The 10776-nt window shown below is 35.3% G+C and overlaps 1 protein-coding gene across 1 annotated transcript; it reads left to right on the forward strand.

Moving 5' to 3' along the window:
- Positions 1-126: 126 nt before the first annotated feature.
- LOC147332417 (adhesion G protein-coupled receptor E3-like) lies at positions 127-10776 on the forward strand. Its single transcript, XM_086288942.1, has 23 exons — positions 127-193; positions 519-557; positions 664-1023; positions 3156-3287; positions 3538-3684; positions 3764-3889; positions 4091-4234; positions 4872-5033; positions 5181-5330; positions 5425-5462; positions 5641-5721; positions 5878-5907; positions 6002-6164; positions 6250-6363; positions 6462-6634; positions 6819-6995; positions 7489-7692; positions 7786-8024; positions 8133-8199; positions 8526-8617; positions 8869-9028; positions 9307-9363; positions 9458-10776. The coding sequence occupies exons 1-23, from the start codon at positions 166-168 to the stop codon at positions 9533-9535; spliced, it is 2961 nt and encodes a 986-aa protein (XP_086145068.1). The 5' UTR covers positions 127-165; the 3' UTR covers positions 9536-10776.

Below are 10776 nucleotides of genomic sequence, written 5' to 3' on the forward strand. Positions count from 1 at the left end.
CAACAGTGTATGTTTCTTTCCTAGGTCCTTAACATAGTCAACACAAGTTGGTGAATTTGCATTGGTTTTTGCATTCACATAATGCTTTTAAAAGCAATATTTGGGTGTTGTTCATGTTTTACAATGTGAACATTCAGAACAGATCTGGAGACTTGACTTGTCACTATGGACTGTGTCTTGTCACTTTTTCTGGGTAAGTGAATTTGACAGAGAAAATAATTTTAAAGGTATTAAATTGATGTCAGTGCTAATTTTAATGAGAAAACTAGATTATTAAGATGGAACAAATTTTTAGTTTAGATTCTGGATTCAAAGACACATATTTCTAATCAAATAATGGTAAATTATAAACAGTTACTATGACTTTAGGTAGCATTTCACAAAGATATGTGTAAATTTCAGTCAATGTTTACAATACTTTAATCGCAAAAGTTTTAGTTTTTGGTTTTAGCTGTTGAAAAATCACCTTTTAAAGCAATGAAAACTAGTTCATTCACCAGTATTTTTCCCTTTGGTAGGTTTGTTTATCATACCTGTCTCTTGTGATTTTCCTCCTGGTATGTAAGATTTTCTGCTACAGCAAATACTAAAAAACCCACAGCAAATCCTCCAAAAACGTGTAAAATAACTACTATGATACCAATGCTTGCTTGTTATTTGCAGGTTCTTGTGATGGATACATTGAGATAAATGAACCATGGCGGAACCGAGCCTTTGCATCTACCCCTTTTACTGGTTATTCCCAAAAAGATACCGATTTTCTTGGCAAATGGTTGCGCTTTACGGGGATCGGTGGAGACACAGTTATTACATCCTGTCTAACAGTCCAAACTGGTGCTACACTTGTCCCCATTTTTATACCATTTCCCTTACCAACTAATTTGTCTCTGTATCCGACAAATGGGACTGCAAAAGGGTGTAATCAAAAAAGTTTTTTAGTGAGTGTGGCCCTCTGTCCAGGAGAATTCTATGTGTATAAACCAGAGGATAAACTCCCAGCTCCCGACATGGTATATGTAACTTGTGAGTATAAACATTTTTTGTGTGTATAATTTTAATTTGAAGTTTTATTGGTTTAAAGAATTGTGTGAAATGTACATGATGTGTTTAAATTTGTATTTTACAGGCAACATCTTACGAGCAAACGTTACTTACAAAATACACAAAATACGAAATAAAAGTTTCGAAACATCAATTCTCATTTGGACAATTAAGAAACATTTTCAAACTTTATGTAACGCCAGAACTGCCATTAGTGATATTTGATAGGCAAATAATGCAAAACGTCTTTATAATAATAATAATAATAATAATAATAATAATAATAATAATAATAATAATAATGATAATGATAATATAAGCCCAAAATGCATCTGAAAATGATGATGATGATTTAAATTACAAAATAATGCTGTCAAAACCAGCATGGCCGTGTGTAAAAAAGCCAATGCCTCCTAAATGTAATAACTGGTTTTGCCCCCTTTGGCATCAAGAACTGCAAGTTTTAATTCAGCTACACTGTAGATGGTTTTCAGCTAAAACCTGTTTAGGTCACCAAAAGCATCTCAGTCTGATTCTGGACTTTGATTCACCCATTCCATTGGTTTTGGTATGTTTTGAGCCATTCAGAGGTGATTTTGGTGGTGTTTTTTGGATTATTGTCCTGCTGCAACTCCCGGACCACCACACTACCACCACTGTATTTGACTCAAACTAGGATCACATTTTCTGAATTCTGTGTTAGTTTTATGCTAGAATAAGCCTCAAACCTTACAAAACGTTCAACATTTGTCTCATCAGTCAACAGAATATTTCCTCAAAGACTTCGAGGGTTAATCAAAAATGTTTTTAACAAATGTAAGACGAACCTTTCTGTTTTGCTCAGTAGTGGTTTTCTCCTTGAAACTCTCACATTTTTGCTCAGTCTCTTTCTTATTGTTGGATCATGACTGGGACCTTAACTGAAATTAAGTGTGTAGTGCAGGTCTTTAGATGTTGTTGTGTTTTCACTTGTGAACCCCACGATGAGCTGTTGATGCTCTCTTGGAGTAATTTTGGCACCCTGGATTTTTCCAGGGAAGGTTTCTAGATAATGGCTGTCACTTAAGTTCCAAAGTCTTAGAAATGTCTTTGTAAACCTTTCCAGGCTGATACATGTCAATTACATTGTTTCTTAGCTGCATGATATGTAGCTTTTAGAGAGTTTTTAGCCTATTTCACTTTGTAAGACAAGTGATTTTATGGTTCAAGAGTTCTGGCAGTAATTGGATCCAGGCATAGCTAATGGAACTGAACTTAGCTTTTACAAAAGATCCGGTTAACTGTTAATACCTGTGAATTCATGACTTAATAAAGGGAGGAAATGCTTCAAATAGGGCCAGGAAGGTTTGGATTACTTTTTTTTCTCTTAATAAATTAACTGATTATTTCAGAATTTTATATTTTATTAATCTGTGTTAAAATAAGTTTTTACTTTTATTAACTTGTTTGATGCTCCAAAAAGATTTAAGCATTTTCAAAGACTTATTCAATTACTTATTATCTTTGTCTTGTGAGTGTATGCCTTGTGTTGATGAATTTCTTCACTCACAAAAAATATTTTGTGATGGATACAACCTAAAAGAGTCTGGGAGTAAACTACATTGACAAAGTAATAGGCATCTTTCCACTGAGATGCAGTTACACAATATTTTTTAAGCAAATATAATACTGAAATAACAATAAATAAAAAAAACAAGTTACACAGAATAGAACAGAAAAATCAAATATTAGATTAAAACAGACGTATTCTTTGATGTAGGTGTTTGTATTGGTGCTGTATGGGAAAAAACATCATTTGCATTCTTAAAAAGATGGCTACACTAAACTTCATTTGATTAGGCCGCAGTATTTTGAAAACTAGTAAAGATGTGAAACAACTTGCCAGCTATGAACTGTTTTGTGCTTCGCACAAGCAAGTAACATGTCTGTTACAATATCATACTCATTCATTTTTATGAGCAATGCATGCTGCATTCATGATTTTTTTCTTAATATAAATAATATATATAATATTATTATTTATCCTAATATATAAAATAAAAAATATATTATTTATTGGGAATATTATGTTATTCATAATATTGAACATGTACCATGATTTTATATCTATTTAGATCATAGTAAGTGTACTGAAAAGTCTTGTGGACCATTGGGTAATTGCACAGCAGGTGGGGGATGCATTTGCAATGATGGATATGAAATGCCTCCAGACAACCCGCCTACTTCAACATCATATGGCTGTATTGGTAAGAAATTATAGTACATTAAAAACAAGATGTTATTTTCAAAACAGCAATATTTATATATATTTTTTATATTACGATCAATATGAAAATACATAATTTTCAAGATCGTTACAGAAATCTAGACCTATAATGTTTACACCAGTAATTGTAAAAGCTGTTATTTATAAACAGACACTCAGAAGCAAGTGCATCATCTGGACTAATATGTTTTTAAAGTTTGCAATTTGCTAATTGTATATCATCTTACCAGATATCGATGAGTGCACAAGGACTAAAGAAATTTGTGGTCATAATACCAACTGTTACAATACAGTTGGGTCATACAGTTGTAACTGTTGGGAAGGATTTCAACTATCAAAGCCAATACCAAAACTTAAACTGGCCACTAGCTGTGAAGGTACAAATCAAACAAACAAACACAGAAATAATCCTGTTTAGTTTGTTTTATATTCACTTTTTAATTGTTCTTTGTGTAGATATTGATGAATGTCTTAGTGGTGTCTGTGGGCCATACGGGACCTGCTACAACACCATAGGAAGTTTTGTGTGCAACTGCTCTAAAGGATTTAGGGCTGATTATAAGATGTCCCCTATTTGCCAAGGTCTGTATTGCACGTTACAATATTCTATCAAGTGAACTTCATTGGACTGTTCATATTACTGTTAATTACTGAATGTGACAACAGAATATTTGTATGCATAATATATTAAGAGTTGTATGAGTTTCTGTGAAAGGGTGGTTTGTACTTTTACAACTTTAAAATGCAGTGTGATAAGAACTAGCTGTAACTTTCTAACTTCAGATGTTGATGAGTGTTACAACTCAATGATATGTGGTCCATATTCTATCTGCGAAAACCTGCCTGGAAATTACTCCTGTAGCTGTAAGGTGGGTTTTGAACCAAAGGATAAAACTAAGCAACCCAATGAGACCAACGTCTGTATTGGTATGTGAAAATTGATTTATTTATATTTGAAGTCACTTGTGTTTGCTCTCTCTCTCTGTCTCTGTGTCTCCCTGCTATTTCAAAAGTATTTATGTGACCACTACAATGTCACAAGATTGTTATACTGAGTAAAGAAAGGCCTAGGCTGACAAAATACATTAAATCACAGGGTCATTGCTGTTTTAGTGTCAGAAGGATGAATTAATGATGAATTATCAAAGTGTTCAATGAAGCACTGGCAATGTCATGGCTTGGCTAAAATCATACAGACTTTTTTTTTTTTTTTTTTTTTTTTTAAAAAGGAAAGACGGAACACATTGTCACAAAATGTGGAAACTATGCAAAGATTAAATTTAATCTATTATAAATAAAACATGAAAACATACTATCCAGATTTGGCATTGCTAGCACAATTTAACTGCACAACCTGTCCTTGTTAGATTTGAAACTAACAGCATAGCCTCTTTTCCATTATTACCTAATCGGACAGACTAGCCAAGATTCCTCCAAATATGCGTTTATTGTTGTCATAGAAACATGTCCAGGCATCCGCTGATGTAATTTTTGTTTCTCAGAAAAGAATATATGGCTTCTTTTGTTGATAACATATATTTTTTTAATTCATGTACTTCAACAGATATTAATGAGTGTATCCTACCAGTGTGTCGTACATGTATAGACATCTGCGGACCAGATTGTAACTGCTCAAATTCAATTGGATCTTACTTGTGCACCTGTATCCCTGGTTATCGGATTAACAACCCAGGCTTTATAGCCAGCTATGATAACCCATGCAGAGGTTTGTGCTCTTGTTTGGTGTTTTGACATATAGCAGCTCAAATATGATTAAATGCAGCAGTTTGATCAAATGATCAATTAAAAACAGATTGCCTTGCATGTGTGTGTGTGTGTGTGTGTGTGTGTGTGTGTGCTCTCTATACTGCAGATATTGACGAATGCACTGAGACACCCGGTATATGTGGTAAAATGACTGTGTGCACTAATGTACCGGGTACCTTTTACTGTTCCTGCCCCGATGGATTGTTCCCCACAACTGGAATCGTTGCCTGGATATTGAATGTCACATATTGTCAAAGTGAGTCAGTTTCAACCATAATTTTGAATTGTTTTAAGGTTATTTATTTGGTTTGAGGGAGCATTTGATGTTCACATTTTTAATTTACTGACAGGCGTTGAAGATGCTCTAAATAAAGTTCCAGTCAAAGAGGTGAGACCCATCGAAATATTTACCTTTTAAAGGTGCCTTATTTTTTTGTCACCAATGCATAACAATGTTTAAACCAATGTTTAGCTCCATTCAAATAAAGCAACAGGAAATTAAACCATGACAATTACCAGACAGTGCTTTGTAATAAATGAATACTAATACTGCACATTCAATGCAGGGTCTGACAAAAGAAATATCGTTCATCAGCAATATGCAAGATGACCTGAAAAACAATACAGGTGCCTTCATACCAGAAGCGGTATGTAGTTCAAAAGTAATGCTTGTAAGCCAGAGTGTGCTTTGTTATATATTCAGATATTTGTAACTAAAAATAATATGTTATGTGATGTACTGAGTAAACCACAGTACATTTTATCTAACGCCTTTCTCTCTTTTCTTCATAATGTGTTTGCAGACGGTAGCCAACAGCTTTGCTGCATCTATGGTACTTAATGTCCAGCCAAAGAAAACATACCATATTCCATGTCTGTATTTACATTTATGTGTTTCACTGATTAAAATGATTTACATTTTTGCAGGCCGTGTCCGGTGTTGGACCACGAGCCGCACAAAGCAAGGTGAGTAGTGAAGGAGATCGGGAGACGGGCAACGCAATTCTTGACCTTTCAGAGTATATCGTTGTTGCAATGACTCCACATACCGAAAACCAAACCAAAAAGGAAGTGCACTCTTCGACAGTGGGTAAGTTAAATTCTAATATTTTGTAGCTTGACTATATTTAAAATTACTGTTGGTATGAATTGACTGATTGTTATCTATTTGTAAGATCTGAGCCTGCTGGCCATTGGTCCAGGGAGTAAGGATAACTGGAATACCTCCCTCTCTGCTAATGGAAATACCATGGACTTCAACTTGCAGGCTATAGCTCGTGCTAACAATGGTGAGAGAGTATTTTAAAAATTAAATATATTGACAAATCCAAACTGTTTTTATTTAACAAATGGTTTTCAATTTCTTTTGTGATGCGAAAACTCCCAGGATCTGCAACAGCTGCTTTTATGACACTGAATGGGATGGAGAGTCTTCTCAGTCATCAGTATTTCCAAACAGAGAAAAAGACAGATATGTGTTCGGATGTTATCACAGCCATAATACCAGTTAATAACACTAACCTCACAGAGCCTGTCAACTTTACTATCTACCATAGGAAGGTACAGCTGCAGAATCTCAACTCTACATCTATTAATGCAGAGGGATACAGACTTTTAATGTTTCTTCTTTGTGTGTGAATGGGTGGATGACTGGATATGTAAAGCGCTTTGGGGTCCTTAGGGACTAGTAAAGCGCTATATAAATACAGGCCATTTACCATTTACCATTTCTTTGCTTTTTCAGGAAGTACCAGAAACAGGAACAGTCAGTTGTGTTTACTGGAAAACCACAGAAACTGTAGAAGGAAAGTCTATGAGCTGGTCAGAGGAAGGCTGCTGGGTTGCATTCTCTAATGAAAACTATACAATCTGCAGCTGTTCTCACCTTTCTACATTCGCCCTGATCATGCAGATTGGGGAGGTATATATTTTTTTCTTCTTCTTTTTTGATGAACTTATTATTAATTTGATTTTGAGTGGTGGATGCACAGACTTTGTCTTTTCTTCACTTCATTGTGTTGTAGAAGTAATTTAATTTGATAAAATAACTCTTTTTTTCTATTAGCAAACACTGAGTGACTCAGAATGGCAATACGTAGGGAAAAATTCTTGTAAACCCAAAAACTGTTATAAAAATTTTAGAAATTGAATACGGTACTTTGTGGAAACTCCCTTGGCCACAAACAATCTCCTTAGCTAGTGTATAAAAACTTGGTACAGGTTGATTTAGCCAGTTTATAACATTCTTTCCAGAAGTAATTGTGGTCTAGTAAATCTGTGTGTCTGGGAGCTAAAGGGTTGTCAGCGGTTTGTCCCAAAGCCAACTGTGAAGGGACCTGAATAGTTACTTGCATACTAAGAAAAATATGCAGTAAGGTCATTTTAATCACAATCTTCATATGTCTCATTTTCAGCCTACACCATCAAATCCTTTTTTAGAGTGGCTGAACCGGGTATGTGTGATTATTGGACTATTCTTCTTGGCTTTGGCCATCTTTACCTTCCTTCTGTGCAGCTGGAATCCCAAAATTAACAACACAGCCCGTCTCCACCTCTGCCTCAACCTGTTTTTTTCACAACTGCTCTTGTTGTGGAATGACAAATACACTGATAATAAGGTACAATGTGGCTAAACTCCAAGAATTATCAAAAGATTATCTATTGTGTTCCAATTGTCCATAAAGCTTAAATGTATTTATCTGTCTCTACAGCTGGCCTGCACTGTCATGGCAGGGCTTCTCCACTTCTTAATTGTTGCCAGTTTTGTGTGGATGTTGCTGGAGGCACTACAGCTCCACTTGTTAGTACGGAAGCTCTCCCAGGTGCAAGTCATCCGACGAGATGGCCTCCCCAGGCCAATTCTCTACCTTGTTGGCTATGGTGTTCCATTTGTAATAGTGGGTGTTTCTGCACTAATTTACTCTGATGGATATGGTGTTACCTCAAATGTGTGCGTAACACATAATTATTTTCACATTTTCCCATGTGATCAATGTTTTTCTAGAACAGGTTTGCTTGATTGATTATTTATTTACTTGTTTACATGATTCTTTTGCAGATGCTTTCTCTCTACAAAGCGGAATTTCAACTGGGCTTTAACGGGACCTATTATTGCTATCCTAGCAGTGAGTACATTGAGTATTTGCAGCTGCGTATTGAGTGTTTAACATCCTCATGTGTATATGTATAACTACATGACTGTAGTTAGCTGTCATGTTAGGCCTTGGACATTTAACTTCTGTTGGACAAATGGTTTGTATTTGGCCCATGAAATGTAGGATTGGGTATAGGATTATATTTAAAGCACTGTCGTGCCAAATTGGATTGACAACTTATTGTAATGGAACTGAAGCAATAATCTATAATTAAAAGTCTGTGTTATCTAGTCTGTGGCAGGCTTCTTTTTACTTTGTACACCTAGCAAATATTGCTGTTTGTTTATTTTTCAAAGATCAACTGGTTATTGTTCCTTGCTACTCTCTGGAGTCTGAGACCCACTTTGGCCAACATGAAGAGTGATGTTTCTCAATCCAAAGACACCAGGTTTGAACATTCATGTACTGTTTTCACTGAGGTGACAATGAAAGTGGCACCTGCATGTAAGTGCTAATGCACAATTTGTGACTTACGTACATGTCTTTATAGTGGAACTCATTGTAATGTTAAGGTGAAGGATGGCTTTGGATAAATGAGCTGAAATAAGATGAAACACAGAAAATAAGGACATGTTTTCTGTGTATGAATGTAAACACAAATAATGGTAAAAAAAATATATTGTGCTCTTTGTTTTTCAGGTTGATTATTTTCAAAATCGTGGCACAGTTTGTCATACTGGGCTGTACATGGATTCTGGGCCTGTACCAGTCAAACCTTTTCTTCCAGGTCCTCTTCATCATCCTCAACTCCCAGCAGGGCACATTCCTGTACATCGTACACTGTCTGCTAAACAAGGAGGTAGACCTTATCTTGAGCTATGCTCTTATTACATTTTGCTCTTTCACAACCTCTCATTTAAATGTTCACACTAGGCCAATAGTAACACAATGAAGGGAGCATAAAGTAAGTTTGTGGTTATTCGCTAAAAAAAAAAGATCTGCTGGTTTCTCCTTTACTGTGTTTTACAAATTTTAAGAAGTACAATGTTCACAGTGTAACAATGATTATGGTTGTAAAGCTTTACATGGACTCTTCAGTATGGAGCTATTATACTGTACTGAAACTGTCTTTACCAGGTGCGAGAGGAATACATTAAATGGCTGACATGCTCTATTGGAAAAGAGGCAGCTGAGGTAAGTCTTGTGAAAAACATCGAGTCCTGTCACTTTTAATCTCAGTCAGATCAGCTCTTAGCCCAGCTGTTTCTAACAAATGAATGTATTTCAGGAAAAAGATCTGGGTTCGGTCACCGAAGATTTCGATAAGCCTGAGAACCAAAACAATGAAGGGAAGAAGGACCACTGATCCAATGAAGTGAGCAACGCTAAAACAGACAACGCTATATGTATCGAGTTATTATCCGTGCTTTTTCTTAATTCCATTTTATTGTGTCTAGAAAGTTAACGGTAGCATAGCATATTAGCTTATTAGCTTAGCATATTGATCTGTATCATTGTGTCTTTTAGGGCCCTAGCTTGCTATTTTAACTGCTAAAGAAAAATATATTTTTAATTAAACCTGAATGCAGTGACTGCTAAAGTAATGCTCTTTCACAAGCAATTATTTCTAGGTGTGTTTAAGTTTTATTAGTTGTATGTTACTGTACTAGCTGTGCTATATTACAACAGTACATGTCATGTTAACACCATCAGTTAGGCCTGTTATTATTATTATGCTGTATAAATTTGAAATGTAGCTAATGTAGCTAACGTAGCTAACGTAGCGGTAGAATACCATAAGTCTGACAGCCATACTGATTTTCTCACTCACTGACTAAACAGACCATCTCTGTACCTAATTTGCTTGGGTCTGGGAGCTTTCGCAAACATCTTGCTACTCACACCCTCAGAGAGTCAGGCTTGAAAAAACAAAACCTCCTACAAATAAAAACATGTGCTTCTCAGTTTATTCTTTCTTGTGTTATTTGCATTTTATTTACGTGGCATATGAGACACTTTGACATAGCTTAAACTTTACAAGACAAATTCGAGGGATGTACAAAGCCAAGCATACTTTGTGATTTACATCAGCATTTAGCTTGCACACTATTTCAGAAAAAATCCCTTACAGGACAGAAACAAACTATTAAACTTGAATTAAGAAATTTAAAAAAAAAGAAATAAAAGGAGTGCAGGGATAAATCGTGTTTAATATGGTTTGCTGTAATGTCTGTCATTTATCAGAACATGCATGTAACCCTGAAAGAAAGTAACTTTTACTACCCTTCAGTTTCCTTAGGATAGATAAGGTATCACATCCTTGGTTCATCATTAGTGCTTCCTTTCTTTAGGGAGAATAACCATTAATTTGTAACATTAGGGCCATGTTACCCAGATCGTCAGTTATTTATTTGGGATTCACATTTATTGTAGATGATTGCATTTGTTGCTGTTTGCCTCTTATCATAATTGGGAAAAAATAAAGTGCTGAGGATATTCCTTGCATTGGAGATTTACAACAACATACCTTACTTTTTGTGGTAAATTACAACACTCAGGATTCACTCTTGGATAATTTGGGTTCCCAGGAAATCTAATATCTGATTA

This window comes from Aulonocara sp. 'chitande type north' Nkhata Bay, linkage group LG4 (genome assembly GCF_057382095.1).
Source record: "Aulonocara sp. 'chitande type north' Nkhata Bay isolate Kocher_YH1m ecotype deep benthic linkage group LG4, A_spYH_male_GT1.1, whole genome shotgun sequence".
Lineage (NCBI taxonomy): Eukaryota > Metazoa > Chordata > Actinopteri > Cichliformes > Cichlidae > Aulonocara > Aulonocara sp. 'chitande type north' Nkhata Bay.

Coding starts and splice junctions, on each gene's coding strand:
- LOC147332417 (XM_086288942.1), top strand. CDS start 166: ATGGACTGTGTCTTGTCACTTTTTCTGG. Junction 3,288..3,537: donor AACATCATATGGCTGTATTG/GTAAGAAATTAT, acceptor TCATCTTACCAG/ATATCGATGAGTGCACAAGG. Junction 5,331..5,424: donor GAATGTCACATATTGTCAAA/GTGAGTCAGTTT, acceptor ATTTACTGACAG/GCGTTGAAGATGCTCTAAAT.